The sequence below is a fragment of the Antechinus flavipes genome, chromosome 2 (genome assembly GCF_016432865.1).
Source record: "Antechinus flavipes isolate AdamAnt ecotype Samford, QLD, Australia chromosome 2, AdamAnt_v2, whole genome shotgun sequence".
In the NCBI taxonomy this organism is placed as follows: domain Eukaryota; kingdom Metazoa; phylum Chordata; class Mammalia; order Dasyuromorphia; family Dasyuridae; genus Antechinus; species Antechinus flavipes.
The window spans coordinates 62,654,702-62,667,239 of record NC_067399.1 but is presented as its reverse complement, the minus strand read 5'-3'; the positions used below and the strand labels follow the sequence as shown (position 1 = coordinate 62,667,239).

At 37.8% G+C, this 12,538-nt stretch overlaps 1 protein-coding gene across 1 annotated transcript in view; it reads left to right on the top strand.

The window, feature by feature from the left end:
* Positions 1-12,538, top strand: part of CMTM3 (CKLF like MARVEL transmembrane domain containing 3) — a 35,379-nt gene that overhangs the window by 13,579 nt on the left and 9,262 nt on the right. Inside the window, exon 2 of the mRNA XM_051975078.1 lies at positions 9,578-9,733. Coding sequence (XP_051831038.1) covers positions 9,578-9,733 — 156 coding nt within the window. The remainder of the gene's footprint in view (positions 1-9,577; positions 9,734-12,538) is intronic.

Below are 12,538 nucleotides of genomic sequence, written 5' to 3'. Positions count from 1 at the left end.
TAGACATTACCACCACTAATAATAACTCACTTTTCATTTAATAACTTGATTTTTTCTACCATTAATGCTTTAAAGTTGAAGAAGTTTTTTCTTCATTATAACTCTAAGAGGGAAATAGGGAGTTGCAAGTATTATTTACTTCTTTTTACAAAAGAGTAAACTGATGCTTAGATAAGTTTAATGACTTGCCACGCATCTTATAGCTAGTAAGTATTTGACTAGTAAATGACCTTACAAATAGTAAGGTCATTTGTCTCTAAGATCAGTACCAGTTTTTACTAGACCACACTTTCAGGTCTAAGTGGAGACAATAAAACTGTCCACAGATTATTGTAAGACAAATCAACATTATTTCTATTTGAGATTATTATAGACTTACATAGAGAGAGGTAGTATATTGTAATGGATAGCTTGAATTTAGGAAGACCTAGCTTCAAAGCTCATCTGTGATATTTATCATATGGCCTCAGGCAAATCAGTTAAATATGTTGTGCATAATTCCCAAAAATTTACCGACTAAATCATAGCTGTTTTATAGTCGCCTAGCCTGGTGGAGGGAAGGATCTTTCATATAAGTTAAAGTTTACAAAGCACTCTTCTAGCATCAGTCCTATAGGATAGAGAATGTCATTATTGTTCTCATATTACAGATAAGGAAATTGAGGTTCAGAGAATTTTGGCAATGTGTTGAGGATTGATTACCAATGGAATGTGTTGGAACTAGGATTCATACTCAGGTCTTCTGACTATAAGATCAGTGTCCTGTATCACCATTACTTCTGGGACTTTCAGTCCATCCTGACCTGGCTAGGAGGAATGAGGATACCATGAACCAATCCTACTAAAGATCACTGGACAGAAAGGATTGGGCCTTGGAAAGGGGTGGTATCAAGCTGATATAGATTGGAATGACAAAAGCTGGACATATTGTGAGAAAACAGGCACATGAATTCACTTAAATGGATCTGTGAAGTGGTCCAGCCTTTCAGAAAAGCAATTTGGAAGTATGCTTACCCAGTTAATAAATTGTGAAATACCCTTTGAGACAGCAATACCTGTACTGGTTTTCTACCTCAAAGAGATCAAAGAAAGAGACTCATCTATCTATCTGTCTGTCTGTCTGTCCAACTATCCAAGTATTTCCCTATATAAATACCCATGGCAACTCTGTTTACTTTGGCAAAGAATTGTAAACTGCCCATCAACATATGATGTTGATATGAACAACATATGAATGTCATATGAACGACAGAGTACTGTTTGTATTCTAAGAAATGATGGGGGAGATTCTTTCAGAAATACTTGGAAGACTTGGATGAACCAATACAGAATGAAAGAAGTGAAACCAGAACAATGTCTACAATGGCCATACTATTATTGTAAAGACTAACAACTATAAGATATGATGACTCCTGATAGAGAGATCATGAACACAATGTACAGATGGAGTTTTCTGGATATAGCTAGTGCAGGAATTTGTTTTGCTCGACTCCATATATTTGTAACAGAGGTTTCCTTTTTTCTTTTTCATTTGAAAGAAAAGGAAAGGAGAGAGGAGGCTGATTTTGGTCACTAAAAAAATAAAATTTAGTTGAAATAAATATAAAAAGAATGACAACAGAAGCCATGTGGAGCTTCAGAGCAGCAGTGAAAGTGTCTGAACATTTCTTCCTATAAGCTTCTCCCTATCCTGCTGCCCAGGCTCCCAGCGGTCCTCCCCCATGCAGCTGTAAAGAAGAGGATGTGAGAGAAAGGTTGATACCTCGAGCTTCAGATGCTGCTGACACACATCCTGTTGCTTGTGTCAGAAGTGTAGAGAAGCAGGTGATCTGCCCTTCCCCCTTCCCCAGCCTCTTACCAACTGCTCCCAAACGTCAGCCTCCTCCAACTGGTAACACAGATCCAGGGAGAAAATTGCTGAGTCGGGCAATGGATAGAATATTGAACTTGGATTTAGGATGAGCCGAGTTCAAATTCAGCCTCAAACCCTTACTAGTTGTGATCCTGGGGAAATCACAACCTCAGTCTGTAAAATGGGGATAATCACAGTTCCTAGTTCCCAGAATTGTTATAAGAATGGAATGAGATCACATATGTAAAAGACTTTGCAAGCTTTTTACAAGCTAACTTTTTTACAATGCTAACTTTTTAAAAATTATTGTCCCAAAGTCTCCTTCCCAACTCCTAGACTTCCTTATTAAGTTCTTCTGGCAAAGTCACCGTCATTTGACATATCATCTCTGGAACAGAAGGGTTCCAAGCTCTTTAACAGTATTTGGTTAGGAGTCAGAAGACTTGAGCCTGGAGCAAAGGATTGAGGTTATTGAGGGTTCAAATGTGGGGGCTGGGCTGGGATGACTTCTAAAGTCTTTCTGTTCCTCTGATATCATTGTCCCCTATAGAAGACTGCACATCTTCTTTTAGTTTTTCTAAATGAGCAGAAGATACCAGGCAGCCATTCCTTAACTCACTTTTCCTGGGGGAGGAGGGCCAGCAAATCAATCCATCACATTTATTAAGTATGAGACACAAGTATGTGCTTCCAGCTGGGGAGCAGGGGGAAATGGGATGCAAGTGGGAGTTTATTCCCGACAGGTATGAGGAGAGCCTCTCTGTTACTAGTCAGAAGAGATGCTATCACTAAACCCAATGGGAAATGTCATTTATCATGGGGATTGGGGACAGGAAGATTTTGTGTTTTTTGGTTGGTTGGTTGGTTTTGTTTTTTGTTTTTTGGTTTCAGTTTTGGTTTTGTTGATATTGACACGATTTGGATTAAGTGACTTGGCCAAGGTCACACAGCTAGGCAGTGTTAAGTGTCTGAGGCCACATTTCAACTCAGGTCCTCCTGACTTCAGGGCTAATTCTCTATCCACTGCGCCACCTAGCTGCTCTGGTTTCGTGTTGTTTTTAAAATATTGGAACATAGAACCAGCTACACCCAGCGAAAGAACTCTGGGAAATGAGTGTGAACCACTCCATAGCATTTCCAATCCCTCTGTTTTTGTCCACCTGCATTTTTGATTTCCTTCACAGGTTAATTGTACCTTATTTCAAAGTCCGATTCTTCTTGTGCAGCAAAATAACTGTATGTATATGTATACATATATTGTATTTTAACATATACTTTAACATATTTAACATGTACTGATCTATCTGCCATATGGGGGAGAAGCAGTGGGGGGAAGGAGGAGAAAAGTTGGAACAAAAGGTTTTGCAATTGTCAATGCTGAAAAATTACCCATGCATATATCTTGTAAATAAAAAGCTATAATAAAAAAAAAGAATATTGGAACATAGAATCTTAGGCCTCAAAAAAAATTAAAATAATCTCCAAGTCCTCATTTCACAGAGGAGTAAGCAGGGAAAGGTGAAAGTTTCCCTCTAATCACGCAGTGTTTTCTTTTTCTGGTGTCCAGACTCTCGCCAGGTAACCAGATAGTTTGAATATGACTTAGTCCTGGCACTGCCCAAGAAACTTACTTCCCATCTAAGGATGGGCAGGCCTAACTCCCAGCTAGAAGGGAAATCCAACGAGTCATACCTAGAAATCAGGAGCTGTAATCCTAGTTTTGCTAGCTAGCTAGCTGACCACAGGCTTCTCCCTCTGGGCCTCTGGGTTCTGAAATAAGGACTGGACTGGTTGTCTCTAAGATCCTTCTAGCACCCTCTGACTAGATCAGGCAAGAAGAGGCCCATGTGGCTGACTTGTAGGATCATTCTATGACAGCCATAATAACATTAGCCTTTAAGTAGCTATTTAACTTGGCAAAATGCTTTACAGTCATTATCTCATTTGATCCTTGTAACAGCTTGGCAGTATCATTATCCCTATTTGACAGGAAGAGGGTAAATGACTTACCCAAGATTCTACAGCCAGTGATTAGTCTGAGACAGTTTTAAAACTCAGATCTTTCAGACTACAAATACTCTATTTTCTACACCTAACTAGAAGAGATTTCAATCCAAATTCCCCTTCTCTCTTCCCATTTTACATATGAGAAAACAGAATCAGATCACACAGAAAGTAATAGAGCCACATCTCTAGTGTCACTGGGAGGCTTCTTTCTCTACCCTCTCACTGTTGACTAGACAGACAAAAGGCAGAAAACTCACTCTAGGATCTGCGCCAGTAACTGATGTAGTACCTGGATCCACATCATGTCCTACCATTATGGAAATACACACTAGGAATAATGCATAGGCTAAATAGTCCTTATAGACTGATTATAGACTATATATAATATAGTCTTATAGGCTATATGTAAAGCTTATAGATTATATGTAATATAATCACATATCATATAACATTTATCTATAATATATCAATGTTATGTATTATGATATATAATGGAATAAATATATAATAATATAATATATTACAAACTATTGTTATAATGTGCTAAATAAATAAAAATATACTACATATTATATATAATAGAATATATTATATTATTAAAATTATTTTACTATAACATAGCAAATGTAATAAAATATATTATATACAAATTTATAGACTCTCTTAGCCAGAGGAGATAAGGTTCACAGTATCTAGTGCTAGAAAGTATATTCCCTGATTCAACCCTGTCATTTTTCAGAGGAAATTAAGAAAGGGGAAGTATCTTGTTCAGGGTCACCCATGAAGGAAATACCAGTGCTAGGATTTAAAATCTTTAGTCCCTGACTCCTTCCTTGCTACCTACAAATGTGCCTGATTATTCTCATATATCAAAAACCTTGATGCAAAAATTTCCTCAGTATATCATCCCTATATTTCCTTCTTTTCAAATCAAACTCTCCAAAAAAGCTATGTACAAACACTGACTCAACTTTCTCACTTTTCACCCACTTCCAGTCTGGCTTTCATCTTTCTGCTCAATGGGAAACTGATTTCTCCCAAGTCACCAGGGATCTTTTCTAAGTCCAGGCCTTTTTTGACACTAATGATCATCCCTATTCTCTCCTCATGGGTTTTTGTGATGGTGCTCTTTCCTTGGCAACACACTTTCCACACTCTGTGCTCTGGAAAACCCTGATGTCCCTGGAGCTGTGAAGTCCAGATCCCCTTCATGCAGGAGCTGAGTCAGCTGTTGTTCCCCTCTTCCTCCTCCTCCAGTTGAGACAAACTTTCAGAAAGTGTCATGGGTCATTCCACAACAAGGGAGGGGACAGTAGCAAAGATGGGCAGGCAAAGGGATATGTATGTAATTCCTGCCTTCCAGGAATCACACCCAAAATACATAAAGAATAAATAACTCATTTCCAAAGCACTTGAAGATTAATAAGATGCTTTCTTCATGACAACATGCATTGAACAGTTCTGGGAAGGGCTAAAGAATGGAAGACTCCTGGGCAGAAAAGGAAGGACTTGGACTGGGACATTCTTTGCTGCTGTCTCTCCCAGCAGGAGGATGCAACTCCTGAGCCATATGGCTCATGGATAGCAGGCAGAGTTTGCAGTGAAGAGGAAAAAGTATTGCTGGAAGTCTTAAGGGTCAGATTCTTGGTAGTTACTCCTGCTATGACTGGACAAGCTTCCCTTCTCTGACCTCAGTTCCTCTTCTGTAAAACTCAGATGATCTCTCAGGTCCTTTATGGACCTAAATCCTATGACTCTGATGAGTCTGAAGGGGGTCACTCAGAGGAAAGAAATGTACTTGTCCAAGCACATACAGTTCCTATATTTTAACACCTTCCACTGCTCACTCCAGAGATGACACAACTACAGAGACCAATATTTGCTGTGTCAGAGGAAGTTGAAGGAAGAATCACATTTGTGAAATCACTAGGGAGCACTGTAACACAATTATTTGTTATGTTTTTACACATTCAAGACTTACAGACATTTTCTTGTCTTATGGTACCAATTGCCCGGTGAGGGAGGTAGTACAAATGTAATTTTACATAGGGGGAAACTGAGGCTGAGGAAATGTGTTCAGCTGCCTTTAAGAGAATGGAAGCTTTGGAGTCATATAAGAAAATTAAATTATTGCTCTACATTGGGTTTACTAAACACCAAAGGAAGTAAATTGAGGACTGGTGCTTATCCTCAAAAGGGAGAAATTACCAAGAAAGTCACATACATAAAAATAGGCATATATGTGGATATGTATGTATTTGTATATATAAATATACTTGCGTATACATGAAGCAAAGAATTTGCACATATTAATTTATCTATATTCAGCAAGCAGTTCTGTATAATAATAGCTATCATTTACATAGTGCTTTAGTATTTGCGTAACACTTTAAAAATATCTTGTTTGATTCTCACAATAATCCTGTGTGGTAGGTGCTATTATTATCCCCATTATACAGTTGAGGAAACTGAGCCTTTTGAGAAGTTTTAAATGGTTTGCCTAGAGTCTCATAGGCAGTATTTGAACTCAGGTTTGCACTCTTCACCTCCACCAGCTCCCCAACCCCCACACCTAACTGCTTCTGCATCTACTATGTAGAGATGCTACTGAGACACTATAAAAGTAAAAGTGGTCTTTGCTTTCACTCCCAATGCCTAATTTGTCATCTGGTTAAATTATTTGCTCTTGATGGGCCTCTTGGTTGTAATGTTATTTCTACATTCTATGTTCTAGATCAGGTTCTCAAAGCATCGTCCCTAGAACGAGAGTCTTCAAATCAAAGCTATTTGTATAGTGGCTAGGAGATGCAGAGATTGATTGCTAAACCTGAATTCAGATCTCACCTAAGATACTTATTAGTTGTGTGAACATGGACATGTTATTTGACTTCTGTCTGCCTCAGTCTGTTCATCTGTCAAAGAGGAATAATAATAGTACCTACCTCCCAGGGTGGTGAAGATCAGATGAGATAATAATTGTAAAGTGCTTAGCATAGTACCTGGCACATATTTGACATTATATAAATGAAAGCTATAAATGTTATTATTTACAATAATACTAACATGTAATTTGTCTATTAAAATACAGTAGTCCTCCCTTTTGTAGTTATATGATAAGGCACTATCTTCTTTATATACTTCGATCAAAGCCACAAATGACAAGAGAATGAATACAGAAGCAAATATGAGAATGTAGCTTTTTTTTAAGCCAAACATTAAAGAGATTTGCAAAAAATATGTGACTTTGCAGAGTCTCCACCTCATATTTGAACAATTGCAGTAGTCATTGATTGGTGTCTTCTGCCATTTCTCTACCCACTCCAGTCTGTCTTGACCTCAGCTTTCCAAGTGAACTTCCTCAAGCACAAGTCTAACTATGTTATCCCACTCCTATTCAATAAATTCCCGTGGCCCCCTTTCACCTTCAGGGTCAAATAAAAAGTCTTCTATTTGGCATTCAAAGTCCTTCAACATCTGGGCACCTCCTTTTCCATTCTTACACCTTTTTCAATTAGCAAACATTTGTTTTTCTATTTTCCTACTTTGACCCCAACTGAAAAAAAAAATTAGCAAAACCCTCATAACAAATATAGTCAAAGCAAATTACCACATTGGCCATGTTGTTTATTCTAGTACCTTCTCTCTGTTGACTATTATTAAACTTTTATATACTTTGTACACAATTATTTGCATGTTGTTCCCCCTGATCCCCCTTTAAGCTTGGCGCTCCTTGAGAGTAAAATAGTCTTTCATCTTTCTTTGTATCCAGGGAACTTAGCACCAGGTTTGAGACACATAGTAGGTGCTTAATAAATGTTTAATAATAAACTAGAAATAATGCCAGTCTTTTTTTTCTGTTTTGGAAAACATTTTTTTTCATAAAAATATATTAACTAATGGGTTCATTATTTTTAAATGCTTTTAAAGTATATCAGTTTTAATTTCTAATACACTAAATATTGATAGATATTATCCACACAAAAGCTCTTTGGAGTCCTCAATAATCTTTAAAACTATAAAGGGATCTAGATATCAAAAAAATTGAGAAATGCTATTCTAAAATATTTTCCAGCTCTAATAAGTCCCTTCTAATGGCTCTTCCTGATGATATTGTTTGGTTTCTAAATATAAGATGCTATATTTGATCATATGATTTCTTCCTCTTTCTTTTTCCTCCATTATATTATAGCTCTGGAAAAAGTGGAAACTCTGAAGTGCTGTGTAAATATGGGATATCCTGTATTGGTCTTGGTTCAGAGACATTCCCATTGACCTTCATTAATTTTTAAGCCTCTAACCATTTAGAAAAGAACCCAGACTAATTCAACCATCAGCAATAACATTAATTAAATCCTAGGAGTAGTTTCCCGGTAATCAAAGGGAATGCACTAGACTAAGTGTCAAGAGGGCTAGCTTCTAGCTATAGCTTTGGCACTATAGTCTGGTTTAAATCCTAACCTTAGCTCTGGCACTGTGGTCTAGTCTAGATTCTAGCCTCAAGTTTGGCATGAATTCACTGGGTGACTCTGGCATGTCACTTCACTCCTCATGACAAATATGCGTGGTCAAGCAAAACAAATTCCCCATCTGGTCTTGTCCAAAAATGTGCCTCATTTTGCACTTTTAGTCTATCACTTCCAAGAATTGGATAGAATGTGTCATTACTAGTTTTTTGGAATCACAGCTAGTCACTGTGTCGATCAGAATTCTTAAAGCTTTCAAAGTTGGCCATTTTCACAATGTTATATTATTATATAAATTATTCTCCTGGCTCTGCTCTCTTTACATCCAGTTCATAAAAGACTTCCCAGGTTTCTCTGAAACTTACATCATTTCATACATCACAACAATATTTCATTACATTCAAATACCATAATTTGTTTAACCATTCTGCAATTGATGGAGTCCCCATCCATTTCCAATTTTTTGCCAAAAAAAAAAAAAAAAAAAAAAAAACCTGTACAAACTGTACAAACACAGCTGTTTGGAGTATAAGCTTAGTAGTGTAATTATCGCTGGGTCAATGTGACATTTGCAGTTTAGAAATTTTTTGGTCATAGTTCCAAATTGCTCTCCAGAATGGCTGGACCAACTCTACCAGCTCTACCAGCAATACATTTATGGGCCTGTTTTCCTACAGATCCTGCAACATTTGTCATTTTCCCAATTTTTGTCATCTTCAACAGACTGATAAGCATGAAGTAGAACCCTAGAGGAGTGTTTCCAATTGAGGGTCCCTTCCCTTTGCTGTTTTTATAGATTGTAAGCTCCTTCAGGGCAGAGACTTTATCCCCAGTGCTTAGCAGAGTACCTGGCACATAGTAGTGCTTAATATATGTTTATTAATTGATTGATCTTCTGGGGCACAAGTACTTTGGGGGAGGCAATTTGATCATTTAACAAGGTTAAGAGGTTATTAAAAATTAAAAATTTTAGATGAAAGACAAACACTTCATCAAGAGTTTCTTGGGATCTATGAAGGAAAACAATGTGAAAGGAAAAATAGATTCAAGTACAATTTGATGCAATTATAGCAGAACCCTGTAACTGTTACAGCCCCATCACATTGGTTATTTTTTGCCCTTTCTCACTTCAGCCAGTGGGCAGAGGGAAGGAAGCACCAATGGGAGGAGAACGGTGTGGGATACCTAAGGCTAGGGATAGAGAAGCAAATTCAGGGTCATCCTCAGAGGCAGCTGAGACTCATCTCCCTGGCAGGTCCTCTCTTTCATCATCTTTATCTGCTACATCGCGTCCACGGCAGCGTCCTTCCTGACTGTGCCCCTCCTGAAATTCCTACTGGCCCTCTGCTTCTTCTTCAGCTACTTCATGAAGATCAACGAGAAGTTCCCAGGGATCTGTTGGCCTCTCTCGGTAAGCAAGCAGTGGAGTCAGGGTGAGCGGGGAGGGAGGTTTGTTTTAGGGGACCTTGGATTGCTGAAAGATAAGAGCTGGAAGGGAACTTACAAGATTGGAAATTGAGGCTCAGTGAGGTAACTTTCCAAAGGCCATAAAAGTAGAAGAGTTAGAATCCAAACTCAGGTCTTTTCACTCTAAACTTAGTACTCTGACATTGCCCTCCCCCATGCATAATGTTCTTTCCCCTTAACTCTGCCTCTTAACTTCAAGAGTAGCATCAGATCCCACCTTCTACAGGAAGCCTTCCCTGGTTCCCCTGCCTCACTCACTGAGTTCCTCCACTCACTGTGGAGTAGTGCCTCCCCATCTGAGGCTACTTTCCATCTATCCTGTATATATATTTTAATGAACCTAGTTATTTATCTTTTCCAACTAAAACGTAAGCTCCTTGAGGGCAGAGTCTGTTTTTGCATTATCTAGCATATGTTAAGTATTTAATAAATGCTTGTTGGTGTATTGATTATAATATGCAGCTTCTTAGGACGCTACATGTGTGATCTTGCTCAAATGGAATGGGCCCAGTTTGATGAGAGTGAAAAAGTGGAATTGGGGGCTTTATTCATTCCCCAAAAGAATGGAGGATTGGGGCAAGGGAGTGCCCACTGACATATTGAGCGTCTAACTAGCTGATTCCATCAACACAAGGAGATATTCCTGGAAGTTTGGCAGCATAGAAATGACCAGTCCATGGGGTGATCCCTCTCCATGATCTTATTGGACTATATGCAGCCTAAGGACAAGGATCATTTCTTATCTAGGCTCTGCATCATCCAAAGCTTTTTCTGCTGAATTCACTAGTGCAATACTGACACCATTTACTTAACAGAGTTTTAAAGAAAGCACCAAATCAATTATAACAAGCATTGTCTTAAGCTTTTTATGTGCCAGCCATTGTGCTTGGTGCTGAGGATAGAAACAAAAGTAAAATCATTCCTGTCATCTGGGATTTGCAATCCAGCAAAGGGAGGCAACATGTACCTATATAGCTAAGTATACACAAAAATAAATCGAGGGTAACAGGGATAGGAGAAGCAGAGCTCAGTAACACAGAGATTTTCAATACTCTGAATTATAGGGAATCTAACACTTGCAATGATACCCAAATGCTGGAGCACAAAGATAATGAGCTTCACACTCAGGAATAATCCTTTGCTAAGGGCAGAAAACTTTTCAGAGTCAGTCCACTAAAAGCTGGAATAAGTAGAAAAGACCTCATGGAAATGATAGCATGAGGGCACTCATATCAGGTGCCCTCAGAAGGAAACTTGGGCTTTCTAGGAGGCAGAGATGAGAGGGAAATGTTTGACTGATAAGGTGTGCAAAGGCAACGATATGGAAAAGGGAGAGTCAGGTCGAACACTGTGAGAATACAGTGAGTCAAAGGGAATGTTGCATGAAAAGGCTAAAAGGGCAAGCTACAGCTAGATTGCGAAGGGAATACATTATAATTGTAATCATTATGATTATAGTTATATTTGTGCTGCTATTTAAACTAATTTACTTATCTGAGAGTCAAATAAGGTGCAAAATATTTCATAATCATAAATTACTAAACAAACACATTTTTTGTTGACTCTATCTCGATTGGAGAATCTCCCCCTCTGTGTTTGGACACTTTAAAAAAAAAAAAGTGAATTAAAGAAAAAAAGCAACCACCAGAATGATCTAACACAGAACACATGATTGGGGGGAGCCCGAGCAGAGCCCAAGGAGCCTGAGAATGGGCTGACTGAGTTTCTGTAAAATAAATCTTTTTTCCCTAGTAGTCAAGAAATTTCAGAATCTTATTTCTTTTATTCACCACCAAGTGTCGCTGTTGTTCTAAAATGATTAAAGCTAATTAAAGAATTATGTAAAGGAATTTGAGGGTTTTCAAGAAAAGTTATATCTTGATATATATCTATAATATGTGTGTGTATGTATATAACGATATATTTATAACAATCATATATATCAGAGCTTTCTAAATTTTTTCTATTTGCAATCCCTTTTCACTTGAGAAATTGTAACATGTCCCCAGGTATATAGGTATAAAAATCAAACGTTTACTGATAACAAATCATAATTTCATGACTCCCACATTCAGTTACACAACCCTATATGGGGTTATAACTCACAGTTTAAGAAACTTTGACATGAATATTATATGAATATGTGTATGTCAATAAATATGTATATGTATATGTGTATATGTAAAAAATACACATATGTATGTATGTAAATGTTATAAAGACTCTCAATGTGAGTTAGGCTCATCTAGTCTAAGTGAAGTTCAATCAAATTAAATGATTCATTCACTCAAGAACACAGAATTAATGAAAAAGATGGGGCTAAACCTGATCATTCCCAGATCTACTTATCCAGCTTTAACCTCTTCTAACCTCTGATTTTGAATCTCCATCTGCCTATTAGATATCTTGAACAGGATGTCTTGAAATCTTAAACATCGCCTATCCAAAACTTAAAATCTTTCTTCCCAAAATCTTCTTTCTTCTTAGCATTTCTATTACTGTGGAGCATACCAACATCCTCCCAGAACCTCAGGCTCCCAACCTTGATTCCTCCCTCTCTCACACCCAACATATCCAATCAGTTGTCAAGTCCTATGAATTCTGTCTTCCAAGCATGACTCATATTTGTCTCTCCAGGGTATCCTATACTTGGCTGCCAAAAAGATTTTCCCAAAGTGCAAGTCTGACCATGTCACTCCACCTTATCAACTTCCAGAATCAATTTCCAGAATCAAATAGGATTTGGAAT